The sequence below is a fragment of the Notamacropus eugenii genome, chromosome 5 (assembly GCF_028372415.1).
Source record: "Notamacropus eugenii isolate mMacEug1 chromosome 5, mMacEug1.pri_v2, whole genome shotgun sequence".
NCBI lineage: Eukaryota > Metazoa > Chordata > Mammalia > Diprotodontia > Macropodidae > Notamacropus > Notamacropus eugenii.
Window position 1 is genome coordinate 58,904,784 of NC_092876.1, and position 23,271 is coordinate 58,928,054.

The window sequence follows — 23,271 nt, forward strand, 5'->3', positions numbered from 1 at the left end:
CCCTAAGAAGAAGGCCCCAGTGGCTATATCAGCACCACTTTAGATGAAGACTAGCCTACCTGTCGAGCAAAGTACTCCTCTGCTATTTCCACATCATATTTCACAGAGCTGCACTTGCTGGCAGCCAGTTCTATGAGAGAACTAGCATGGTCAGCTTTCATGCCCTGCTGGACAAGGTGGTCCTGTTTGGGGGACAGGAAAAAAACTTCATTTCAAAACACTCTTGAGCTCATGATCTATGCCAGGCCTATAACCATCTTCCTCTTCAGTCACCTACAGAGCTGCTCAGCTCAAAGGAACAGTCCTCAATTCTACACTATGTGTGACACTATCGTACCTTTATCCAGGTGACATAAGAGCCAATCCGAAGACGGGAAGACCAGCGCAAAGTATGCAGGATGTCACACTCACTCATCTCAGGCGTGTTCGTAGCCAACTGGTTCATATATTTCTTTGATGGTGGCAAAATTCCCAGGATCCTCCAGAGTATCAAGAAGTAATATTGGAGAGCACATGCCTCCTGAAAAAGGCAAGAGAAAGGTCAGAGAGGTGGCACTTGGCCTAATTCACTTCCAGCATCTATGTAAAAACACTATCCTAACATGAGAATCAAAACTGTCACTATTTCAAGTCCCTGATCCAACTGAGTTTTACTTGCCCTCACCTGTGAGACTTCCCACCTGAAAGCCTTAGGCCAATGGTATCAAGCTCAACTAGAAACAGGGCCACTAAACTTCCTAAGGACTTCGGCAGATGCATACTGACATAGAAAACCACATCCTAACATCATATATGTTATACTTTGTTTTCATTTATTTGATTAAACATGTCCCCTTTATATTTTTATCTTGTTCAGGCCACATCAGGAGTGCTGAGGGCTGTGTTTGAGACCTCTGCTGTGAGGTACCCAATAAAAGAGCAAGAAATGCATTTTACACTTGTAAATCACCTGCTCCATCATATATGAATAATGAAACCAACTGATTAAAGGTAGCCTGAGGCCCAAACCATTTCTGTCTATACAAAAGCTAGAAAAGCAGGAGTCAGGCTGGACAGTCAGGCTAACTGACAGAACCTGGCGCCTCCCAGGCAGGACAGCCCTCTCTCACGACACTGATGGGGAGGTGAGGTGGCCCTCCCCAAGATCAATGAGCACAAGGGGCACCAACACTCCTGGGGCGCCCCCACCACCAAGTGTCAGCCCACAGTGTCCCGGATGCTGCTTATTCCCAAATGCTCATTTCACTAAAACACTAAAAAAAGTATATCAATATAATCTATTCAAACATAAAGAATAATTCTGACACCGGTTTATGACATAGAATTAAGAATTAGGCTTACTCACCAACCAATATTCAAAACTAACTGGTGAAAGGCTAGACCTTAAGAGGAAGAGTACCGGCTGGAACACTGACTTCCGGTAATGCACTCCTGCCCCAGACCTCCCTCAGAAGAGAGCAGACTGATGCTCTCAAGCTCTTACCAATGCTGTCACATTCTTGTTGTCCTTCCTCCTGGTAGTGTCAAACTGAGAGCCAGCAGCGAGCAAAGCCGTCAGCGCACTATACAGCTCATCATACTTCACAGCTCTAGAGAAGAGGACCTCGCAGATCTAACGCCAGAACACAAGGACAAAGTGATGTCCTCACGCCTCTGCCAACATCCTTTCCTATGTTTCTTGCCACATCCCCCCTCAGTGCTGACAAAATATCCCTCTTACTAAAGGCCATCAGATCCACTGGCTGTCTGTTGCTCCTGAGTCCTCTCAACAGCACCCAAGAATCTCCTTTTACAGTTGCCAGGTAGAACCTGTCTCTGAGCTAAAAGTGGTCTCATAAGACTAGAAGCGGTCACTCTGGTACAAAGCCCACAGTCAGTCATTCTCTTTCCATCTGATAACTCTGTCAGGGCCCCTCTCACATGATAAAAAAAATAAGGGTTTAGGGTTCCTGATACCATATTATCAAGGCGATTTAAGTCATCTTCTGAGGCTTCTGGTGACAGGATACAATAAAATCTGGGCTGTGGGGCAGCATCTGGAAGATAGCATGGATTCAACATATGATTAGAGAAAAAGGGGTACATTCTTCTCTGACTCAAAGGTGCAAGATAAAAATTAGACAGCAATTTGGAAGTAACCCAAAATAATGTGCCCTTATTGACATTAAACAGAACCACCACCCCACAGGCCTAAAACATACCGACAAGAGTCTCAAAAAGGTCAACATAAGAGGATGCAGTCTGAGCAAGCAAACTAAAGACTCTGGGAATGTGGACTTGTAGCTCATGTTTCCATGAATTCTCTCCCCTCCCCGAAAGCCCAGGATAACACCCACAGACAGCAGGGACACACTGGACACCTGACAGCATTTTGTTCTGCACCGCTCTAATGTATTTATCATGTCATGTTTTACATTTATATGTTTATTTGTCTAGCTCCATAAAAGACAGGAAGCTGCAAGAGGATAGGAATTGTGTCTTATCGCAACTGTGTGTCTTGCCCAGGGCCTAGCATAATGTTCTTTCTCCCTACAGAAGGTGTTTAATAAATGTTCACTAAATCCTCACTTAGAAATATCAAAGGGCTTTTGGACAAGCGGGAACTTTACAGTTCAGATTCAAGACTTGGAAAGAAATTCTGAACCATATCCAAAAAATACAACAAAGAAGTTAAATTCCAGCAGTCAGGTATCCCCATGCCTATACATTCCCATACATCTACACTGGGGTCAAGTAAGAGCCCACACAAGCACTGCCCTGGCTCTTGAGTCTCTCCAGGAAATGCATACACCACTCAATGCCCTAGTAGGGAGTGTGGAGTTGGAAATCTTGTTAAATGAAATCAACCCAATCTTTCTTAGAGAGATGCTGGTCTTCCTAGATATAGGACAATTACCCAAATCACCAATGTTTCTTTTAGTTACTTTGATTCCACCCTTCTCACTTCATAAATGCCTGTTTCCTTCCTTCCCTTCCTATTTTTGTTAGTGAGGTGTGCTGAGGAAGCCAGAGAGGCTTTATAAAGTTCTTCTCTTCTGACCTGATGAACAATGCTTGCTCCAGTTTTCTTCCACTTCTTTAAAGCCATGATACAAGGGTGCAGTGGCCCTGCGGCCGCTTTCCTGAGATCCAGTTACCCAGCCAAAAGGAGGACTAAGAAGGTTATACTGCACCTGTATAAGACATGTGAGGATTCAGTTCAAGGGGGAAATACATTATCACCAATTCTGTTGCAATCCTTCTAAGCAGTTCACAGTTTGCAAAAAGTCAAAAATAAATAGTAATAATCACTTGAAATCCAATGAAAAAGATGGGAATGAGAGAGAAACAGTTACAGCCCAGCTTTCCATAATGCCTTAAAATTAGCAAAGCACTTTAAGACATGGTCATATGTGAGCAGTAAAACAGACCTGTCAATATGTAGGATAGTTATTATCATCCCTGCACAGGAGGAAACAAGAGGCAGAGAGACGCTAAGGGACTCATCTAGGTCATACAACTGAGGTGTATGACCAAACACCAGGACATCTCACCTCCAAACATAGCAATCTCACCACTATGACCCACTGTTTCTCCGTAAAATGACAACAGATGCCCCTATAGGGTGGTCAGGTCCACATTTGAGGAATAAAGAGCAAAGTACACAAGGAATTGTCCAGCTGTAGGAATTCATTAACTTCCAGAAGAGCTCTCACAAGGAGATATGATAAGAATTGATAAGTTAAATCATCCTGCAGAGGCTTAATTTGTAGCATGAGTGAAAAGGTGAGAAACAAAAGTAGAACACCCCTTAAATTCAAGAGTCAGTATAATGTAGTGCTAGACTTCAAATCTGAAAGGACTGGGCTAAAGTCTGGCCTCTGGGAGTTACTAGCTGTGTGACCTCTGCCAAGTCACTTCACTTCTCCATCCCAGCTTCCACAGCTGTCAAATAAGGATAATGACTAACAGCTGTAGTACCTGTCTCAAGAGCTGGTTGTAAGGCTCAGATGAGATAAATAAAAAGTGCCTTGCAAACTTTAAAGCACTCTAGTAATTGAAGTTTTAATTTTTGTTATTATTTGACTCTGCAATGGTTACAGAATTTCTTTTTCTGGACATCGTTATTATTACATTATTATTAGCGTAACGCTTTTAATAATTCAATTTAACAAGCATTCATTAAACATCTACTATAGTCAAGATACTGTGACAGGTGCAAGAGCTATAAAGACAAAAATAAAAAACAACTTCTGCCCTTAAGGACCTTAGATTATTCCACAGGGGATACGTGTGCTCAAACAGATCTGTGATCTCTGGATATAGAAGTTCCCACCAAAGATATACAGAGCAATCATCTGTGGCTGCTCATTCCCAGCAGCTCTTCTCTGTGTCCTCCCACAAGGTCAGTGGAACGGGGGAGTGAGGAAAGTGGGGCTGGGTGGGCCTTGATGGCAGCCCTCAGGTTGTCTACTGGTTCTTATTCACCCCCACTAGTTACAAATCAAAGCCAATAGAACATGATCTGGGAAGGGACAGAACCCTAACCATCAAGACCAGCCAAGTTTTCTCACTCCAAGAGATGGTAACTGGGCTGAGCCTAGAAGGAAGTTAAGAATTCTAAAAGACCAAAAATGCAGAGGGCACACACACTGTGCAAAGGTTCAGAAAGGAAATGGAATGCCAAGTTTAGAAAGCAGCAAGTAGGCCAGTTTGGTTGAACTGCAATATGTGTCGAAGGGAGAATATGAAGTAAGTCTGGGAAGAGTCATTGTGGCCAGATGCCCCTCAAGATTCCTGAGCAAAGGAGTAAAGGAGTCAGGACTGTGCTATAGGCCAACCAATTTGGCAGCTCCATGAAGTACAGATTAGAAGCAGAAAACCAAAAGCACGAAGACCAATTAGAATACAGGCAAGTGGTGTTAAGGACCCAGAAAACAGTGAAAGCTTTGTGAATGGAGAACAGAGGATAGATGGGAAATACATTGTAAAGAAAGGACTGATAATACTTAGCCACCTATTCGTGGGATCTAGGGAGTGAAAGGAAAGGGAAGAACTGAAGACAATTCCAAAGCTGCCAACCTCTGAGACTGGAAGAATCATGTTACCCTTGACAGAAACGACAAAGTTTCCAGGAGGAGATTTAGGAAAAAAGAAAATTACTTTCTCTTTAGACATGCTGACTATCTAATGATGGTGATGGGACATACAAATTAAAATGCCCAGCAGGTGGTGTGGAACTTGAATCCTAAAAAGAATAGGGTTGGATAACTTTATGTGGGAAGCTAAGCAAGGGCAGAGTAAGAAGCTGGAAGGATATGTAGATTTAGGAGAGGGCTGGCTCAAACAATGAGCCAGCAACGGAAATTGAACAGGAGTAGGCAGACAGGAACAAGACAGGAACAAGGGAAGCCAAGACACAAGAGGGGCATGAAATGTGAACAAGGACAGAGTATCCATGGTGTCAAAGGCTGCAGAGAGGTCAAGAAAGATGCCAAGTGAAAAAAGACCATCAGGGCTGGCAACTGAGAGATCCTAGATAACTTCTCTAACTTGTGATGAAGGTAGGAGACACTGCAGAGGGTTCAAAAGGGAGTGGAAGGGAAGGTACTAGAGGAAATTACTACAGGTAACTTTTCCCAGGTTTGTAAAAGAAAAAAAAGATAACACAGGCTCACAGTTTGAGTGGCTGGGATGCCAAATGAAGGGTAAGGCTAGGAAAGAGCTACAGATTTGTTTGTAGATGGCAGGAAAGAGCCAGGAAAGTTAAGGAGAGGCTGAAAATGAGAGAAAAGGGATGATGGGAGATGTGAGCTCTCAAAGAACAGAAATGGAATCCAGAGCCCAAGGGGCTGTCCTAGACAAAGTGAAAGGCCACATCTTCATCACTGACTAAAACAAAGAGAGGCTAGGGGATGATGTGAAGTTTTGTTATAAAGAAGAGGGGAGAGGAGAGACTTCATTATGGATAGCCTCAATCTTCTCAGTAAAGTTTGAAAAAAAATCCTTGGCTAAGAAGGCACAGGGAGCAAAGTGGAGCATGAGATGAATCTGAGAGAAGAGGAGTACTGCTTTAAAACTTCCAAAGTGAGGTGTGGGCGTGTGTGTAAAATACTTATGAATCTAACTGATCCTCACAACTCTCTTATCTTCTTTTTATAGGTAAGGAAAGTGAAGCTCAGTAACGTTAGATAGCTCACTACTAAGAGTCAGAGGCAGGATTTAAACCCAGGTCTCTCCTAACTCTAACAATGTTTTCATGATACCATCTTGCCTCTTGTTATAAACAGGGTAGATTTTATTTAGGTCAGTCACAACCTAGTGGGAAAAAAAAATGTAAGGAATGAGTATTTTCGGCCCTACCTGTTCAAAAAGGTACATGGGGGCTTTGGAATACTGATGAAGCAGGTAATCAAAGACCAGGAGAAGACGTGCCAAGAGGAGCGGCACTGAGCGCAGCTGAGAATCCAAGCTAGCTGTCAGTTCCAGAATGGTCTGGATGCAAAGAGCCAACACGGAGCGACGACCTTTCTCTGAGAAATTGTGGAAAAGGAGGAGGAGAAGCTGCAGATGCTCCACATTCAGGTCTTCCGTATCACTGGGAAGCACCCCTTGCAAGGCATTCTGTTTCAGTGTGGCCACAAACCTGCCAGAAAAAAGAAAAGGAATCATTCTGGTAAGATCAACAAATATCCCGGGGCTGAAGTGTTAATAAACCCATAAGCAATTAAATTTCTTAACTAGAGCAATCAAGTTAGAGAGCCTAGGAGGGAAAAAGGCATGAATGGATAGGAAACAGAAACTAAATCTTACCCTGAAAATACAAATGTCATAGTTAGCAACCAAAGTCAGAATCCTGTGATGAGGCAGCTACTCCAGCCTCCTTATCGGTAGAAATGAGGAAGTGGGCAGACAAAGGAGGACTGGGCAGGCCAAAAGCATAACGATAACTGGGCTGTGCAAACAGGATGGAATCCATGCTTCTTCCCGTGGTGAAGCTGTCATTTGGTTCTAGTATCACCAGCAGAGATTATACTGCATATTAAAATCATAACATAATATCAAAAAGTTCTGAATAACTCAGCATCCTGTATGTGCACCAAGTAAAGGAGGAAATTTTACCCTTGAGAAAACTTGGGAAAAGAGCTTTAATGCAAAAAGCAATCAATGTGGCCAGCATTCTGTTCACTCCCTTTGGCTGTTAGGAAAGAGATTTGTGTTTTAATAAGGGCTTTTCCCCCTCATTTTTTCCTGATCCTGCTGGGATCAGTCACATGGGTTTAAGATTTCACAAATCCAGCATTATAGCTATTTGATCCTAGAGAGAAGAATAAAAAGGCAAAGCCTTTTAGGAACACAAACAGCTTTGAAGATTCATAAACACATAAACAAAAAATGGCAAAAAACCAGATCCATCTAAAGAGGATTTAACAGGTGACCAATTAATCTGAGTCTTCCCCCAAGTGCAAAGGAAACCTTTAAAATTTGTCCAAAAGATTGCAAGTTCTTTAAATGGTTTCAAGCAGAATGCCCAGGAACATAACTTGAAAAGAGTTGTTTTTCTGCTCCCATCTTTTTTCATTTTTTTTAAATGGGTTGGGACAAAAATCACCTCTGGTAGAGTCATGTTTAGCCTAGAATTTACATCCTAAATGCCTAATGTTCTAAAGAAAGATTTCTTTTTTTTTTAAATTTTATTTATTTTCGGTGTTCTATAATCACTACCCATATAACTTAGATTTTTCCCCCTCCCTCCCCGCTTCCTCCCCTAGACGGCATACAATTTTATATAGGTTCTATACGTACGTTACTATTAAATACATTTTCACTATGGTCATGCTGTGTAGAAGAATTAAAATGAATGGGAGAAATCCTATAACAAGCCAAAACGTAAAACAAAAGAAAAAGATCTGCTACATTCTGCGACTGAATTCCATAGTTCTTTCTCTGGATGTGGAAGGCATTTTGCCTTAAAAGACCATTGGGAAACTTTTTAAGTTCTTGCATTGCAATGAAGTTCCATGTCTACCAGAAAAAACTCTCACACACTGTGACTGTTGCTGTGTACAAAGTTCTCCTGCTTCTGCTCCTTTCGCTCAGCATCAGCTCATATAAGTCTTTTCAGGCCTCTCTCAAGTCTTCCTGTTCATCATTTCTTACAGTTTTAATAGTATTCCATTACATTCATATACCACAACTTGTTCAGCCATTCTCCAATTGATGGGCATCTCCCTGATTTCCAGTTTTTGGCCACCACAAAGAGTGCTGCTATAAATATTTTTGTACATGTGGGACCAAGAAAGATTTCTTTAGGGACCTTACCAGACTATTTTGTAAGCACCCTGTCTTCCCAAATCACATTCAAGGCATCTTTGCCATTGTCTGAGGTTATATAATCAATAACTCCAAAGCTTCAAGCCTTGAGAGCCATGGAAATCATGGTCATATATACACAAAAATGTATGGTCCCAAAGAACTGAAAACAAAGTGGGTGCTCATCTACTAATAGCTAAACAAATGGTGGTACAGGAATGTAATGGAATAATACTCCATGGTAAGAAACAAGAGAAATGAAGAATTCTGGGGAATTTGAGAGGTCCTGTACAAATTGCTGCAGAGTAAAGTGAAATGAATAAAAAGAGCATTTTACACAATGCCCACAAAGATGTAAAGGAAAACAATGATGAAAGATTTCAGCAGCCTAATAATGAAAATATTATGGATTGAGGGATGAAAGCTATCAGCAGTCCAGTGTTTAAGTTTAGCTTTAATTACTAGCGATGCTTGCTTCTCCTCTTGATGGACACGTGGTAAACTAAAGAGATGGAACAAAGCATCCGCTGTCAGAAATGGCCAATGGATCATTTGTTTGCATTAGCTATATCTCTTTGTGATTAGGAAAGTTCTCTTAGGTGAGGTTGGAGGAGATCACTAAGAAGTGACAGTAACGTCAAAAAAAAAAAGGCAAGAAAATATTTACTTCACTTTTTATAAAAGTCGTTGTCAACTGAGTCATAAGTTGGTAATTTTTCAACAGATTTATCTCTGACTTTTCTTACCTCTCCCATACTTTAAGGCATTCAGGAACATCAGGGTCTCCCTGAGCAGTAGCTCTGTGCTGCCAGATGAGCAGGAGGCGTGACAGCACAGACAAGCTCTGAGGGTGGATGTACAAAGGCCAAGGGCCATCAGAAAAGGGAGCAATTCCAAGTTGTTGCAAAAGAGTATTCTGTTACGAAAGAGACAAGACACTATTAGGAAGAAGATAAAAGTGGGTCCCACTTATACTTCATTGATGCTAGGAGTCAAACCAATGAACCGGGATTGTAATACATGTATAGAAGACTGGGGAATATAAAATCATACTTGGAATACTAAAGATAGAAAAGAGCTTAGAGAGCATCCTCTCTTTTTTTCAGATTACAAAACAATTCCAAAAAGAGGAAATGATTAGTCCAAGGTTAAAGAGGTGATTAGTAGCAAAGAAAAGACCAGAAGCCAAGTCTCCTGATTCACAACTTTGTGCACTTTCCTCTACACCCAGTTAGCTCCACAACACAGTGCTTCAATGGAGGTACAATGTGCCATTCAGGGGAGCTCAAAGATTATGATAAGAAAGGGAACTGCATGGCAGAGACAAAATCTGAGGACCTCCAGCAGGAGAGCTTCTAAAGAGGTAGCACATGAGGAGCTGATGTTTCCAGGGAGAAAGATGTTAATTGCTTGTCAGAAAGCTGAGCAATCTTTAATTTACTAACACCAAAAGAAATGACAGAATGAAACAAATACACTAAGAATTCTAGCACAGAAATATAAGATTAGGAAGCAGTATCAGTGAAACCTCAGCTAAAGGTTCTGGGCAATAGTTTTCCTTGTCTTTAATTCTAGCAAGATTTTCTCCAGCTCAGTTACGTAAACTGTAATGTATCACCTTTATCGCATGGTGATTGGGATGCCCAGAGTGGTAGGCACAAACAAGCTCAGGGCATAGAATGGTAATACAGAACAAGTGTGTGCTAAGTGTGTTTGTGTGAAATAAACCTTCAAAGACATCCTGAAGAACTGTTTTGGAAATAAGTATTATTGTAAACTATTTAGAAAGAAAGAAGGACCCTACATTGACAGAAAATTATTTTAGGGCCCCTCTGGAACCTGATTCTTTGACATTATGGAAATTGACAATTAATTCAATATTCAATACTTATTTTGCACCTATGTGCAGAATATGTGTGAGAACTATACTATGTCCTAGGGGAAAGGCAAGAAAGAGACCAGATCCCTTGCCCAATGAGTTTAAGATACAGTCTAGGGGAAAATGTGGGGAGGGAAGCTTAATTCAACAGGGAATATTCCGTTGTCCTCATCTAGCCATTTTTCAACCTAGTCATTTTTCAACTTTAAGAACCTCACAAGGGCCTTTGTCAGTGATTTTAATACATTATTCTATTTTAAAAAAGCACAGCCCAGGGAAGATGCCCACAATGAAATGTCTATCCTCACTCATATGCCAGAAAGTCATTAGTCATAAAAGGCCAAGTTCTTTGATCATACAAAGTATGCACCTACTTTGACTTTATGCCCTGAGCCTTACGAACTCTGGTTCTATCGGGGGATAACTTATTTTCATTACTATTTAGACAAGCACAATGTCTAAATGAGCTTCCCTGAGTGAGCACAGATCTGAGTAAGAAGCAGAGAACTCTGGCAGGACTCCATATCTTTACCAAGGCCAAAGGAAGAAGTCTTGGCTTTGGATCTACAACTGCTGAATGGGTTTTTCCCTTCTTTTCATATATGGTGGCCTAACAAGTGTCCTATCTTTCTAACCCAGATTATATTCTTTTTTGGGTTAAAACAAACTTTTCAAATACCAATAGGAACAGAGTGGGGGCTGCTTAATATAATTTATAAATAGTTTCTTGATTATAAGGTTTGGGATAGAGACTAGACCTGTGATTTCATTGGTCCAGGGAACATTCTGATGAAGAATGTCCCTCCAGCAATATGGATGGGCAATTTATACTCTTTTCTACTATTTATATTCTTAGGGTATTGCTGGGACACTGAGAAATTAAGAGCTATGCTTGGGGTCTTACTTGAACCCAGATCTCCCTGGCTTCCAAGACAGTTCTCTCTCACTCTATCCCACAGCTGTCACTACCCTATCCCTGTTTCTGAGGGTTTTTCCCCAACTTTGAGAATGTGACTTCATTATGACTGGAATCTGGCAAAATGGATTTCAGAGAAGTGCCTTTATTGAAAAATATCCAAATGTATTGACCTGACAAATATAAGAGATTGCTTCTTAGTACAGACAATAACAACAATCAAAAGGTTGTGCTGGAAACACAACATATACATTTCCTGTAAAAATACAGAGAATCTGCTTTTTATGTTTCTCCTCACTCACGCGTTCATGTGTCAAAGTCAATAAAAGAATGAATCACATGTCCGAGGGATTTATTTCGTTGAATTAGCAATGACCCTGGAGCTGACCCGGGGTCAGGTCTTCTCTGTTGCCTTCTAGGTAGAGAGGAAAGGCCACTAAAGAGTCTGTCAGGGGATAGATAGCAGGACAGAGCCTCTTGGCTACCAGAGGGAACTAGATGTCTCTCTTAAACTCTTGCAGCCTAATTTTCTTCCATTCTAAAATGGAAATACTGATTATAGGTGAGGTCCCTCCCAGGGCTGTTGTGAGGAAAGTGCTGACAAAGTAACAATGTGAAATAGAAATGGGAGATATTATTACTAGCATTTGCCTCTAACTTCACTGAGTGACTTGAGGACATAACCAAACTTTCCTCTTCCCGTTTCTGGACAGTCCAGCACCAGGACCAGATAATAAACTTTATCCCTTAACCAAAGGAAGTAGTATTGGCTCAAAGCCTAGCTGTTGCCTTTTGATTCCCACCCTCTCCTGGCCTATGCCAGGCCAAAGGCACACTTACCTGCAAGGTAGGAGATTGAAGGTCTGATGTGACAAGGGAGTGGTTAAAGTGGTAAAGTGCAGCAGCAAAGTCTTCATCTGATGAACCTTGAAGGCAAGGGAAAAAGTATTTTCTACCAACTGCCCCTGACAGCCTCCCACACCACCAGCAATACTAGGCATCTAAAGGCTTGGGAAGGAGTCCTCTCTGCTCACCCTTGAGCCCATCCTTGTCCACCTCCTTGATAATGCTGGCTAAGGTAGCCATGTGCTGCTCAGAGAGAGACACACTCAGGTAATTGCGGATGAAGTTGTTTCGAGAGTTCAACATAGAGGAGGTGAGGAAGTTCAAAATGTTGGAAGCCAGACCTAAAAACTGAAAGGACAGAGAACGAGGTCCTCTGGGACTCTTTGGGACTGAAGCACACAGGAAACCCCACACAAGGCAAACCAAGGACAATGACACATGTGACTGCATTATACAATTAAACATGCCAGAGAAGGCCTGATTCTATTTGCAAACATTAGGGTCTAGTTTGTGGCTCTGAAGATCTCTTACAAATAACTCTACCAGGGATGACCATGGTGGGACCATAGAACCTTAGAGATCACCTACCCAAGCCCCTAACTTACAAAGGAGGACCCTGAAGCCCAGCAAAGGGAAAGTGACTTGCCCAAGTCACACAACTAGTAAATTACAATGTCAGTTTTGTCCCAAAGTCTTTAAAGATAAAGGTACAAGGACACCAAATGACTATCTACATCACCACAGCTTTTCACTTCTGTCCATCCTCCATTCGGCTGCCAACAGGATTTTCCTGAAGTACAAGTCCAAATACGTCACCTCCTTAATAAATTCTAGTGGCTCCCTATCACCTCCAGTATTAAACCCAAATTCCTCTATTAGGCACTGAAAGCCCTTCATAATCTAGTCCAGAAGGGACCATTCCAGTCCTCTTACATCTTATACCTTCCCCTCCCCTGCCCCAATCTTATCCATCGAAACTGCCCTCCTGTTCCTCAGACAAGACCCTCCTCCTCACTCCTGACTGTCCCCCAAACCTGGAATGCTCCCTCTCCTCATCTCTGCCTCCTGGCTTCCTTTAAGATCCAACTAAAATCCCACCTTCTACAGAAAGCTTTCCCCAATCCTTCTTAATTTCATGTCTTCTCTCTGGCTATTTCCTCATTATCCTATTGTTTGTACACAGGTGTTACATGTTATCTCTCCCCTATTAAACTGTGAGCACCTTGAGGGCAGGGGCTGTCTTTTGCCTTGCTTTCTCTGACCAATATTTAACACAGGGCCTGGAAGACACGACGTTCTTAATACTTACTGACTATTCCCTCCTCCTTATGACAGGATATTTTATCCTCTCCAGAACAAAGCTGTAATTTAATTACAAAGCCACCATGCCTATTTTGATCCAGACAATTACTTGACTTCTCTACTACTGACACAAACTAGTTTACCTACAGTAACCCATTCACAATCCTATCTTAAAATCAGTCTCTATAAGTCGTGTCTGACCCAAAAGTGATCTCCAGGCCACGTGAACTTTTCAAGCCCTCTTCAAGCCCATCCATACCAGCTCAGGGTCCTTGCGACTGGCCAGGATGTTGCCTTTCTCACCAGTGGCTGGTTTGTTTGGGCTCTTGACTCGAGGTGAGCTCTCCAGTGGTGGAGGGGGTGGAGGGGGAGGAGGTGCCACTTTCTCCTTGCTCGGAGAGATGGTTTCTTCAAACCACTGCCCGAGGATGGGTTCACTGTCATCATCTGCACAAGAACAGGGAAACACTCAATTTGGTTCAACAAGAACTTACTAAGCACTGACTCTATCCAAGGACCCCTGCTAGTTGTTAGGGTGCTTTATGCAAGCAGCTAAATCAAGAGGGCCCCCAGAGAGAACCACTGACTCTTCAAATTCAAAGGGACATCAGGTCATGGCTGAAGCATGACTCTACAATAATACAACATTCTAAAAAGTTGGTTTTCAGCCTCTGCTTGGGAAGCTCAAGTGATGGGGATGGGGTGGGGTGGAGGGGGCAGCTCACTACCTTCAAGACAAGGAAGGGAACAATGTTTGCCTTTCAGATTTATGCACCAGGCCAAACACCTGTGTTTTACGCCTCATATGACTGACCATAAACCCCAAGATGGTAAGAATTAGAACCCTCTCTGTACTGGGAATAATACCCTGCACACCTGATATATAATTAAGAAGAATCCAATAGACCTCTTCCTCACCTCCCTCCAGACTCAGGAAGAGTTTTACTCACTATGAGAGAGAGACTCCAGCTTGGGCCTCTGCGAGGTAGGTTCTGCCACTCTGGTAACCCTGGCTAGAAAAGCCAAACCAGGGAGTATACACACTGCCTTTGGGCTCTTTAAAGAAGCCTGAGATTAGAGGTCGTGACATGGGTCAGCATAAAGAAATGGGGGAGAGGGGAAGGCACTTCATTTTTAATTCTGAGGCGGACAGAGAAGAATGAGTTCATCCTAGGTTTGACTGAAAGTGGTTCTAATCATTCACTCTTCAAATTCCTCTTCACTTAAAATGTTCTGTTGGGGGAATACATCTATTTATCTATGCTGGATAAGAGAGAACAAAATGACACAAATAGGAAACGAATGGAACCTGCTGGGGAAAGTCTTATTGGAGTCAGCTCCTCTTCTCTGTAAGAGACAGGAAGGCTAGGGCCTCTACCTTGGCTACTGTCCTCCTCTGTGCTGCTAAAATCATCCTCATAGTAGGTGTTGGAGTCAGTAGAGGCACTGGCATCACTACTCATGGAACCCTTTCTTTGACGCTGCAAGACACACGCCTAGAGGAACAGAAAGGAAAATAAAGTCATAAGCGACAGGACTGTCCAACAGCTAAGAAACTCCTGCTTACCTGGCCAGTTGCTCCAAAAGAATTACTAGTTTTCCTTTTAATCCTCTTGTATTCTACTTGCAAATGCTTACATTAAATATTCTCACAGCTACCTTCAAATGAAAGACATCAATCCTGTCTATGTAAGGATTCTAGCCAACATTCTAGCAAGCAAGGAGAAGGTCTCTGTAGAGTATGATCCCTATACTCTGCTCAATGTGCCACCATTCTCATACATGGTTTAGTAACCATGGACCCCATGAAAGGACGTGTATCAGTGGGGTATAAAAATGGATTTTGACAAGTTAAACCTACCAGATCCTGTCTGCTCACCAGAAAGACCTCAAGCTATTAGTCCTGCTACATTTGATACATCTCTTTATTACCAGAAGTTGTCATCTTGGTCAAAAGCACCACTGAAAGCCAAAAAGCCATCATATTTTAAAATACTTTAAAAGTCCCCAACAATGATCTGTGAGGATTGCTTGCCCACCTTTCTGTACGAGGTAGAGAGCAAGGTCAGCAGCAGATTTGTGAGGGGGACAGAGTCAATCAATCGCTGAATTCTCTGTATTGACGTACTCTGGGCCATGATGCTCAGGGTTGCGGGGGGACCATCTGCCTCCCAACCCTAGAGGTGACAACATCAAATGAAAATCAGCAACATGGATCACTGCATGAAACAAGACATATAAAAGCATACCCAGTATATAATTAGCCTTTCCCTCAGGTCCACCACCTCCTCACCTTATAGAGAGCCTCTACTTGCAGGTCTTGAAAAAGAGATGTTAAGAGTTTGATTGAATGATTTGCCAACACTACAGAGAGGACCCCAAATCCTTGATGCCTGTGAAGGGGAAAACCACCATAAGGGTTTAAGAACGATTAACAATGAATGACTGCCAGAAAAAGGAAACTTCTCCAAGATCTAAAAATCTTTTACTTATTAAACACTTAAATGCTTTTAAGCCAGCAATAATTAAGAATTATTGGGTAGCAAAATTATGACATTTTGTAATCAGCAAATTTCAGAGAGGATACCTTCTGAGGTTTGATGTAACATATTAAGTTGAATGCTATTTTACCTACTAATCAATATTATAATACTTATATGGTGGTTCATAAGCATTTGTGCCTACTATGTGAAAAGCACTGTGCTAAGCACTGGGTATACAAAGAAAACCAAGAGCTCACAGTCTAATGGGGGAGACCACATGCAAACAATTATATGACAAATGAGCTACATACATGATACATTTGAAATAATCAACAGATCAACAGGCACTGGAATTAAAGGTGGAATTTTAGTGAAACTTGAAGGAAACCAGGAGGAGATGGAAAGAAGATTCCAAGAGTACAGAACAACAAATGAAAACGCACAAAAAAGGGAGATAGAATGTCTTGTAGGAAGAACAGTAAGGAGGACACTGTCACTGGATCAGGGTGGGAATGGGGGAACAGGAGGGATTAAGGAATAAGAAAAAGGGCAAGTTCATCAAAGATGTCAAAGGACTTTATTTTTGATCCTGGAGGCTAATGAGATGCTGAACTTAATGAGAATTTAAATGTCACACAATTAAAACCTGTTTAGAGATTCATTTAATGTTGGAAGAAATAAGGATAAAACTTTACCATAAAATCCTTTGAGTCTAGCTAGCAGGAAAAAAAATTAATTTAGATCCATACATCACATTATATAAAACAACAAATTTCTTCTGGATCAAGGAATAAAATACTTTTTTTAAATCATAAAATATTTGAAAGAAAACTAATTAAATTATCTTAACTGTGGAGAAGAAATATTTACCTATCAAACCAATGGGAGAAATTATTAGAGAGAACTTGATTATTAAGTTTTTAATTACATAAGCAAAAAAAAATTAACCAAAATAAAAAAGTAACAAATTGGTGGGAAAAAGTTTCTAGGAAATATATCTGGTATAAGTCTAACATACAGAATCTATAAGAAATTGGTACAAATTTCTAAGAGTAATAATACTCAATTTTAAATGGTCAAAGGACATAAACAGTCTATAAGAAGACACTGAAGCTATAAATGACCACATGAAAAATATTCATATAAAGAGATTTTTTTTTTTAAAAAAGGGAAAAGGACTCATAAGTACAAAAAAATATTTCCAGCACCTCTTTTTGTGGTGGCAAAGAAATGCAAAGTGAGGGGATACCTATCAGTTGGGGAAATGGCTGAACAAATTCTGGAATATGAAGAAAACAGAATACTATTTTGTGCTATAAGAAATGATGAAAAGGATGGTTTCAGAGAAACCTGGGAAGACCTGGATGAACTGATGCAGACTGAAATAAATGCAAAACAATCCACACAGTAACAGCAATATTGTAAAGATAATCAACTCTGAACGACTTTGTAACTGATCAAATCAATGTCCAACCACAATTCAAAAAGGACTCATGAAGAAACATACTATCCAGCTCCAATCAGAGAACTGATGAACTGAGAGGGCAGAGTGAAGTATATTTTCTTTTCTTCCTATTTTTTGGACATGGCTAACGTGGGAATTTGTTTTGCATGACTATACATAATTGTAACAAGTTTTATTTTTCTTGCCTTCTCACTGAGTGGAGAAGGGAGAGAAAAGAGGGAGAAAATTTGACATGGAAGATAAAATAAAACTGAATTTTAAAAGTTTATAAGAAATACAACAACAATAACTGAAGTACCACTCTGCAACTATAAAATTGGAAAAAGCAATTAAAGGTGACAAAATTAAATGTTTATGATACTGTGAACTGAAGAACAATCTGGTAATACAAGTAAAAGCAAAATAAAGGCCACATATGGTTTGACTCAGGAATACAACTCCCCTCCCCAAGATTGTCAGTTAAGTTAAAAAGAAAAAAAAATTTGTAAAAACATATGCATAATGAAAAACTAGAAACAATTTGTATATGTCTAAAGTTTGGGAGACAGCTGAGCAAAATGTGAAATCTTTAATAGGATGTTATTAAAAATAAAGACTGAAGGGGGTTGTTATTAGACCATTAAAAATATCAAATATTAGGAATATAAGAAAATGTGAGAAAACATAAAATAACACAAAGAAAGCAGAATAAGAACATACTTTTACAACTGCACAAAAAACAAATCCTTATATACACATGAGAAAACGAGATCAGAAAAAATATGCTAATAAATTGTTGGTGAAACATATATTCTTTTTCAAATATAAATTGTTACAAGAGCCATTCCTCTACAGACATATGATAAAAAGACAGCTAAAAACAGCTTTCTAAAGAATAAATACCAGCTATTCAGTATTCGGAACCACTTGAAAAATGTTCAAAATTGCTAATAATCAGAGAAATTAAAATTGAAGCCCTGAAGTCACCTTATATCCACCAAGACAAGAATAACACAAAAGATGTGAAAATTCACTGTTACCCGGGGACACTGTTACAGGGACAATTAATTAACTACTGGTAAAACTGAAAATTGGTTCCACTGTTCTAGAAAACAATTTCTAATATATTTCTACATTTTGACCCAGAGATCTCCTTTACTGGGACCACAGAATCATGTCTATGAAGAGGATGATCTATACGTCCAGCTTATGGATCTGGCCCATTGGACATCTCAAACCTTTCTTTGTAACCCCAGCACTTTGACAGTGCCAGGCATATAACAAGCACTTAATAAATACTGGGGAAGGATTCATTTCGTGTATCAGTTGGACTACACAGTCCCTGAGGTCTCTTTGGAACTCTCAGATTTTCAAATTCCATAATCCTAAAGGGGTTACTGTTAGCAAAAAGGAACCCACGTGTATAAAAGCATTTACCAAAGCATTATTTATAACAAAAAGCTCAAAACACAACAGGCACTCAACAATTGTAAAGTAGCTGGAAAAAATTCTGGTTTACTACTGTAATAAGGCATTACTAAACTGTGAGGAATGACAAATATGAGCAATTGGGGGAAATAATGAAGAGCCCTATGAAACAACGTGAAAAAATAAGCATCAAAACACAACATACACAATGCCTAGAGCAATGTAAATAGAGTCCTTATGTAGAGAAGAAACACAATTTTGATTATACATAAGGGCTAATTTTAATGTCAAACTACCAAACTTAAGTACACACTCCTTTCTATCAATAACTGATGAGCTGTTTTGTTGGAGAATGTACTTGGTGAGGGTGTTTGCTTTGACGTTGGTTGGAAAATAGCCATTGTGTTGAAGCAGGATGATATCAGTAAGTTTATTTTTTAAATGTAGCATACAGCTATTTATATACAAAAGTTTTATTTATTCATATTAATTTTACACACATATCAAATTAATTTAAAAGGGATTAAATTGATTGATTACTTAACTAAAAATTATATTTAAATATCTGAGTTCTTTTTTGTATACTTGAGATTAAATTCACAATAAATCATTTTTTTTTAAACACAGAAACTCACTTACATAACGATACTAATCTCAAAATCAATAGGGAAAACTAGTAAATTCTACTTTTCAAATGAGAAGTTACCCCCTTTGTGTTGAAACTGTTCCTCCCTTTTAAGACAAATCCCTAAGCACCCTTACCTTACTCTTCTCAATACCTAGAAATAAAACCACAATCAGCCCTTGAATTCTGTATTCTACTTAATTAGGAAAAGATATAGGCAAGGATAAAAGGCCTAGAATAAGGGTGGGGAATCTGAGGCCTGAAGGCCAAAAGTGGCTTTCTAGGTCCTCCGGTGCCATCTTTTGACTGAGTCCAACTTTCACAGAACCAATTTTTTATTAAGGGGGATTTGTTCTGTGAAGTTTAGATTCACTCAAAGGGCTGCACCTGAGGACCTAGAGGGTCACCTGTGGCCTGAAGACCACAGGTTCCCCACCCCTGGTCTAGGATATGCTCCAAGAAGGTCAAAGACAGAAAGTTCTCATATTCACCAAATCATTCATGTTAGTATTTTATGTGATAGCAAAGAATTCGAAATAAAGCAGATGCTCACTGATTGAAGAAAGTCTAAACAAATTATGGTACATGAATAATACAATATTATTATACATACCACAAGAAATGACAAATATGGAGAATTCAGAAAAGCAAAATCTTCAGGAAGATTTATTTACATGAACTTATGTAGAACAAAGTGAGCAGAACCAGAAAAACACCCCATACGATGGCCACAATAATATAAGTGCAAAGAAGAAAACTAAACTGAATGTGACATTAATATTATGGCCAAGCTCGGTTCAGGGAAAGAGATGAGAAAATGCTCCTCCCCTACCTTTGATGCAGAGATGGAGGATTATAGGTATAGAATACTGAATTTACTATCAGGTGTGGTCAGAGTGTTGGTTAGTTCTGCAAATCTGCGTTCAACTTTTAAAAAATTCTTTACTAGTAGATTGTTTGTTGTACACAGATTCATTCAGAAAAAGTACTGTAAAAAATAAATGCTACTAATGCAATTTTTGAAAGAAAAAGAAAAAAGGAGGAAAAGAGAGGGAGAAAGAGAGAAAATGGGTAAGAGGGGAAAGGGGAGTAGGCCTTTAATAACATGGAAGCCAAATCTCAATTTAGCACTTTCTGTCCAGATTTCACTAAAATGTTGAAAGATGTTGTTGTAATCAATATTACTGTAGGAAGTGGTATCATTTTATTGGATTAGGCTTATAAATAGAAAAAAGCTTCACTCACGCAGGAAATACTTGGTCATCATTCTACGCAATAAGTTCAAACTAAAGACAGGAAGAGAAAATGAAAAAGAAATATCATAGAATCTCCAAGGCACGAAAGCCCTAGGAATTCACATGGTTCAGCCTGTTCCCTCTACAACATCCCTGAGAAATAGCCCATAATTTGCTTAAAAGCCTCCAGGGATGAAGAAATCAATCTCTCTCTCCAATGATTTCATATTCCACTTTTGGAGAGATCTTGTTGCTAGGGAATCTTTTCATACATTAAGCCAAAATTTCCCTCTTAGTAACATCCCCTCAGCAACCAGTTCTCTCTCCTGGGGCCAAGTCTCATCACTTCTTTCATATGACAGCCCTCAAAACAGTGGAAGAATAATGATCATATCCTGCTCCCCCTACCCAAATATTCTGTTTTCCAGACAAAGTTCTGCAAATGTACTAAAGTCCTCATTGATGTCCTTTATCGATATAAAAGGAAATGGGAAAAACAAACCAAAAGCCAGTAGTTACATACCCTTTCCCAGGTCCCAGTTTGGGAGAGCCCACACCCTCCTTTGCACGAGCAATGATGTCTCTCACTCTGAGAGCAGCCAGCGGATCTTTCTCTTTCCCCTTATCAGCTAAGGCAGTTGGGCTGAGATTCAAGATGAGGAAGAGACTGTTCAGCAAACACCATGCACCCAGCAGCTGAAAGTTCTGGTAGTGCTGGAGTCAAAGGCAAAGTACAAATGAGAATCTGAGGAAGTCCAAACCTGAAGAGCGGCAAGAGATAAGCAGAGCTAAGAGATGCACTTCCTACCTCACCACCAGCTCGCCGGGAATTGCTGATGGCCTGCCCAATCATCTCATAGATTTCAAGCTGTCGGAAAACACAGATGTAAAATGTGAGTCAGCATAAACCCTTTTGTAATAAAATGACTAATCCTGCCCACACCCCATCTAGAAAGACTACTTTTCTCTTCTAAGGTGATATCTCAATTACAGAAAGATAACTTTTACCAGGATCTACCACCAATGGCTAAGCTGTGTTTGTAACTGCATAATTAAAAAAAGAAGGTAAAGTCCATTAGAAACAGTCTAGCCACATTAATGGCCCTGTCCTCTAAAGGGAGCCACTTTTCCCAACTTCACCAACCAAACCTTTGTCTCTCCCAGCCCTCTCCAGGGTCTAAGCATCCTTGGCTTACACATTTCTGGACAATCGTAGCAGCATCATTTTCATAATCTTCTTCTTTGGAGCTTGTGGAGCCTGTCCGCACCTGCTGGGTGCTCCCCACGTGAAGAATGGCCATACAGGTGGCCACACTCACACCTGCAACAAGAGAAGCAGAGATTTCATGACTCCCTGGCTAAGGGCCTTCAGGTATCTACCTGTACTACATCATTAGGGTTCAAGAAACAGAATGGAAAATGGAAAGACCCAACTCCAACAAAACAAATAATAACTACCACAACAAATGGGGAAGGTTTAAAAAGGCCCTCAGGCTGTGAGCAGGACAACAACACTGAAACCCACTCACCAAAACCAAGTCTAAATTGTTCAAATTTCAGACACAAACCACAGTTGCAATTTTGGAACCTTCAAACCAACATGGTAACCACAAAAGTCTCTGACCAACTTGATGTACCTCAAGAATACTCAACAATAGCTAAAAATTCAAATCTGAGAAAGATCACTTTGACTCCTCCTTCGTGTCCATTCTACCCTTTCCAATATTCAAGTTCAGGCTCTTATTCTCTCTCATGCAGATTATTGCAATGATCTCTCTACCTCCAACATAACCTAGACCTTTGCTGGAGAATCTGCCACCTCGAGGCTACATGGAGTCTTCTAGGTCCTCAGATGCAGCCCTTTGACAGAATCCAAACTTCACAGAACAAATCCCCTTAATAAAAGGATTTGTTCTGTAAAACTTAGACTCAATCAAAAGAGCACACTTGAGGACTTAGAAAGCCACATGTGGCCTCAAGGCCCCAGGTTCCCCACTCTAGACCCAGATGTAACAGATAGACAGTAATCCCAAAATACAAATCAGATCATGTCATTTCATTCCTTCAAAACCATTCAATGGTTTCCCTAGGAAATGGCCTAGAGAATAAAGTCCAAGTTCAAAATCCTCAGTGATCGACCCTTGTTTATGCCCCACTACTCTCAGACACTGAAGCCAAATGGACTTTATGAAATCCTATAACGTAACTAGGATCTTTCCACTGCTTTGACACAGAGTCAAGATCAAATGTCACATCTTCCCCTGAAGCCTTTTCCTTTGATTTCCCCCTCCCCTTCAATCTCCCTGGTCAATTCTGAAATTCTCCCCTTCTGCCTATTCTTATTTGTATATTTACCTAACATTCCCCTATTAAAGTATAAGCTCCCTTGAGGGTAAGGACAGTTACAGATTCATCTGTGTATTTCTCACAGCACCTAGCACTCAGCAAACAAGAACATAGTACCTGGCTCAGTAAATATTTGTTTAATGGTTGTATGAACAGTACTGAGTCAATTTTAACAAATTCCTGGGTAACTCAAAGCCAACTTTCCAAGGACACCTCTCCAATCAACTACTTTCAGAACCTAATTCCCAAGACACACCAAACCCACTTCAATGATCTTAAAACCAAGAACCAAATAATTCTATTAAACAAAGAAACTGCAAGGCTCAGTACTAGGCAGTGAGAATATGAAAATGAGATAAGCTTATAATCTAATGAGGGAAACAAGAAAGACAGAATATACAGCAAAATGTAATAAGTAGAACGGATCAAACAAAAGTAGGTAAAGTCAGAAGAAGGCAAGATTGCTTCCTGTTTT

The 23,271-nt window shown here is 40.3% G+C and overlaps 1 protein-coding gene across 4 annotated transcripts in view; it reads right to left on the bottom strand.

Moving 5' to 3' along the window:
* UBR4 (ubiquitin protein ligase E3 component n-recognin 4) overlaps positions 1–23,271 on the bottom strand; it is a 142,563-nt gene that overhangs the window by 107,556 nt on the left and 11,736 nt on the right. For 2 of the 4 annotated variants that reach the window (XM_072609096.1, XM_072609097.1), the window contains exons 9-24: positions 21,647–21,771; positions 21,259–21,318; positions 20,974–21,164; positions 15,529–15,628; positions 15,275–15,412; positions 14,614–14,731; positions 13,495–13,682; positions 12,122–12,281; positions 11,928–12,013; positions 9,039–9,208; positions 6,343–6,625; positions 3,041–3,173; positions 1,957–2,036; positions 1,484–1,612; positions 338–520; positions 60–182 (exon numbers count right to left, since the gene is read on the bottom strand). In XM_072609096.1, coding sequence (XP_072465197.1) covers positions 60–182; positions 338–520; positions 1,484–1,612; positions 1,957–2,036; positions 3,041–3,173; positions 6,343–6,625; positions 9,039–9,208; positions 11,928–12,013; positions 12,122–12,281; positions 13,495–13,682; positions 14,614–14,731; positions 15,275–15,412; positions 15,529–15,628; positions 20,974–21,164; positions 21,259–21,318; positions 21,647–21,771 — 2,267 coding nt within the window. Of the gene's footprint in view, positions 1–59; positions 183–337; positions 521–1,483; positions 1,613–1,956; positions 2,037–3,040; positions 3,174–6,342; positions 6,626–9,038; positions 9,209–11,927; positions 12,014–12,121; positions 12,282–13,494; positions 13,683–14,185; positions 14,249–14,544; positions 14,732–15,274; positions 15,413–15,528; positions 15,629–20,973; positions 21,165–21,258; positions 21,319–21,646; positions 21,772–23,271 lie in introns of all 4 variants that reach the window. The other 2 variants (XM_072609095.1, XM_072609098.1) reach the window with 2 other exon arrangements.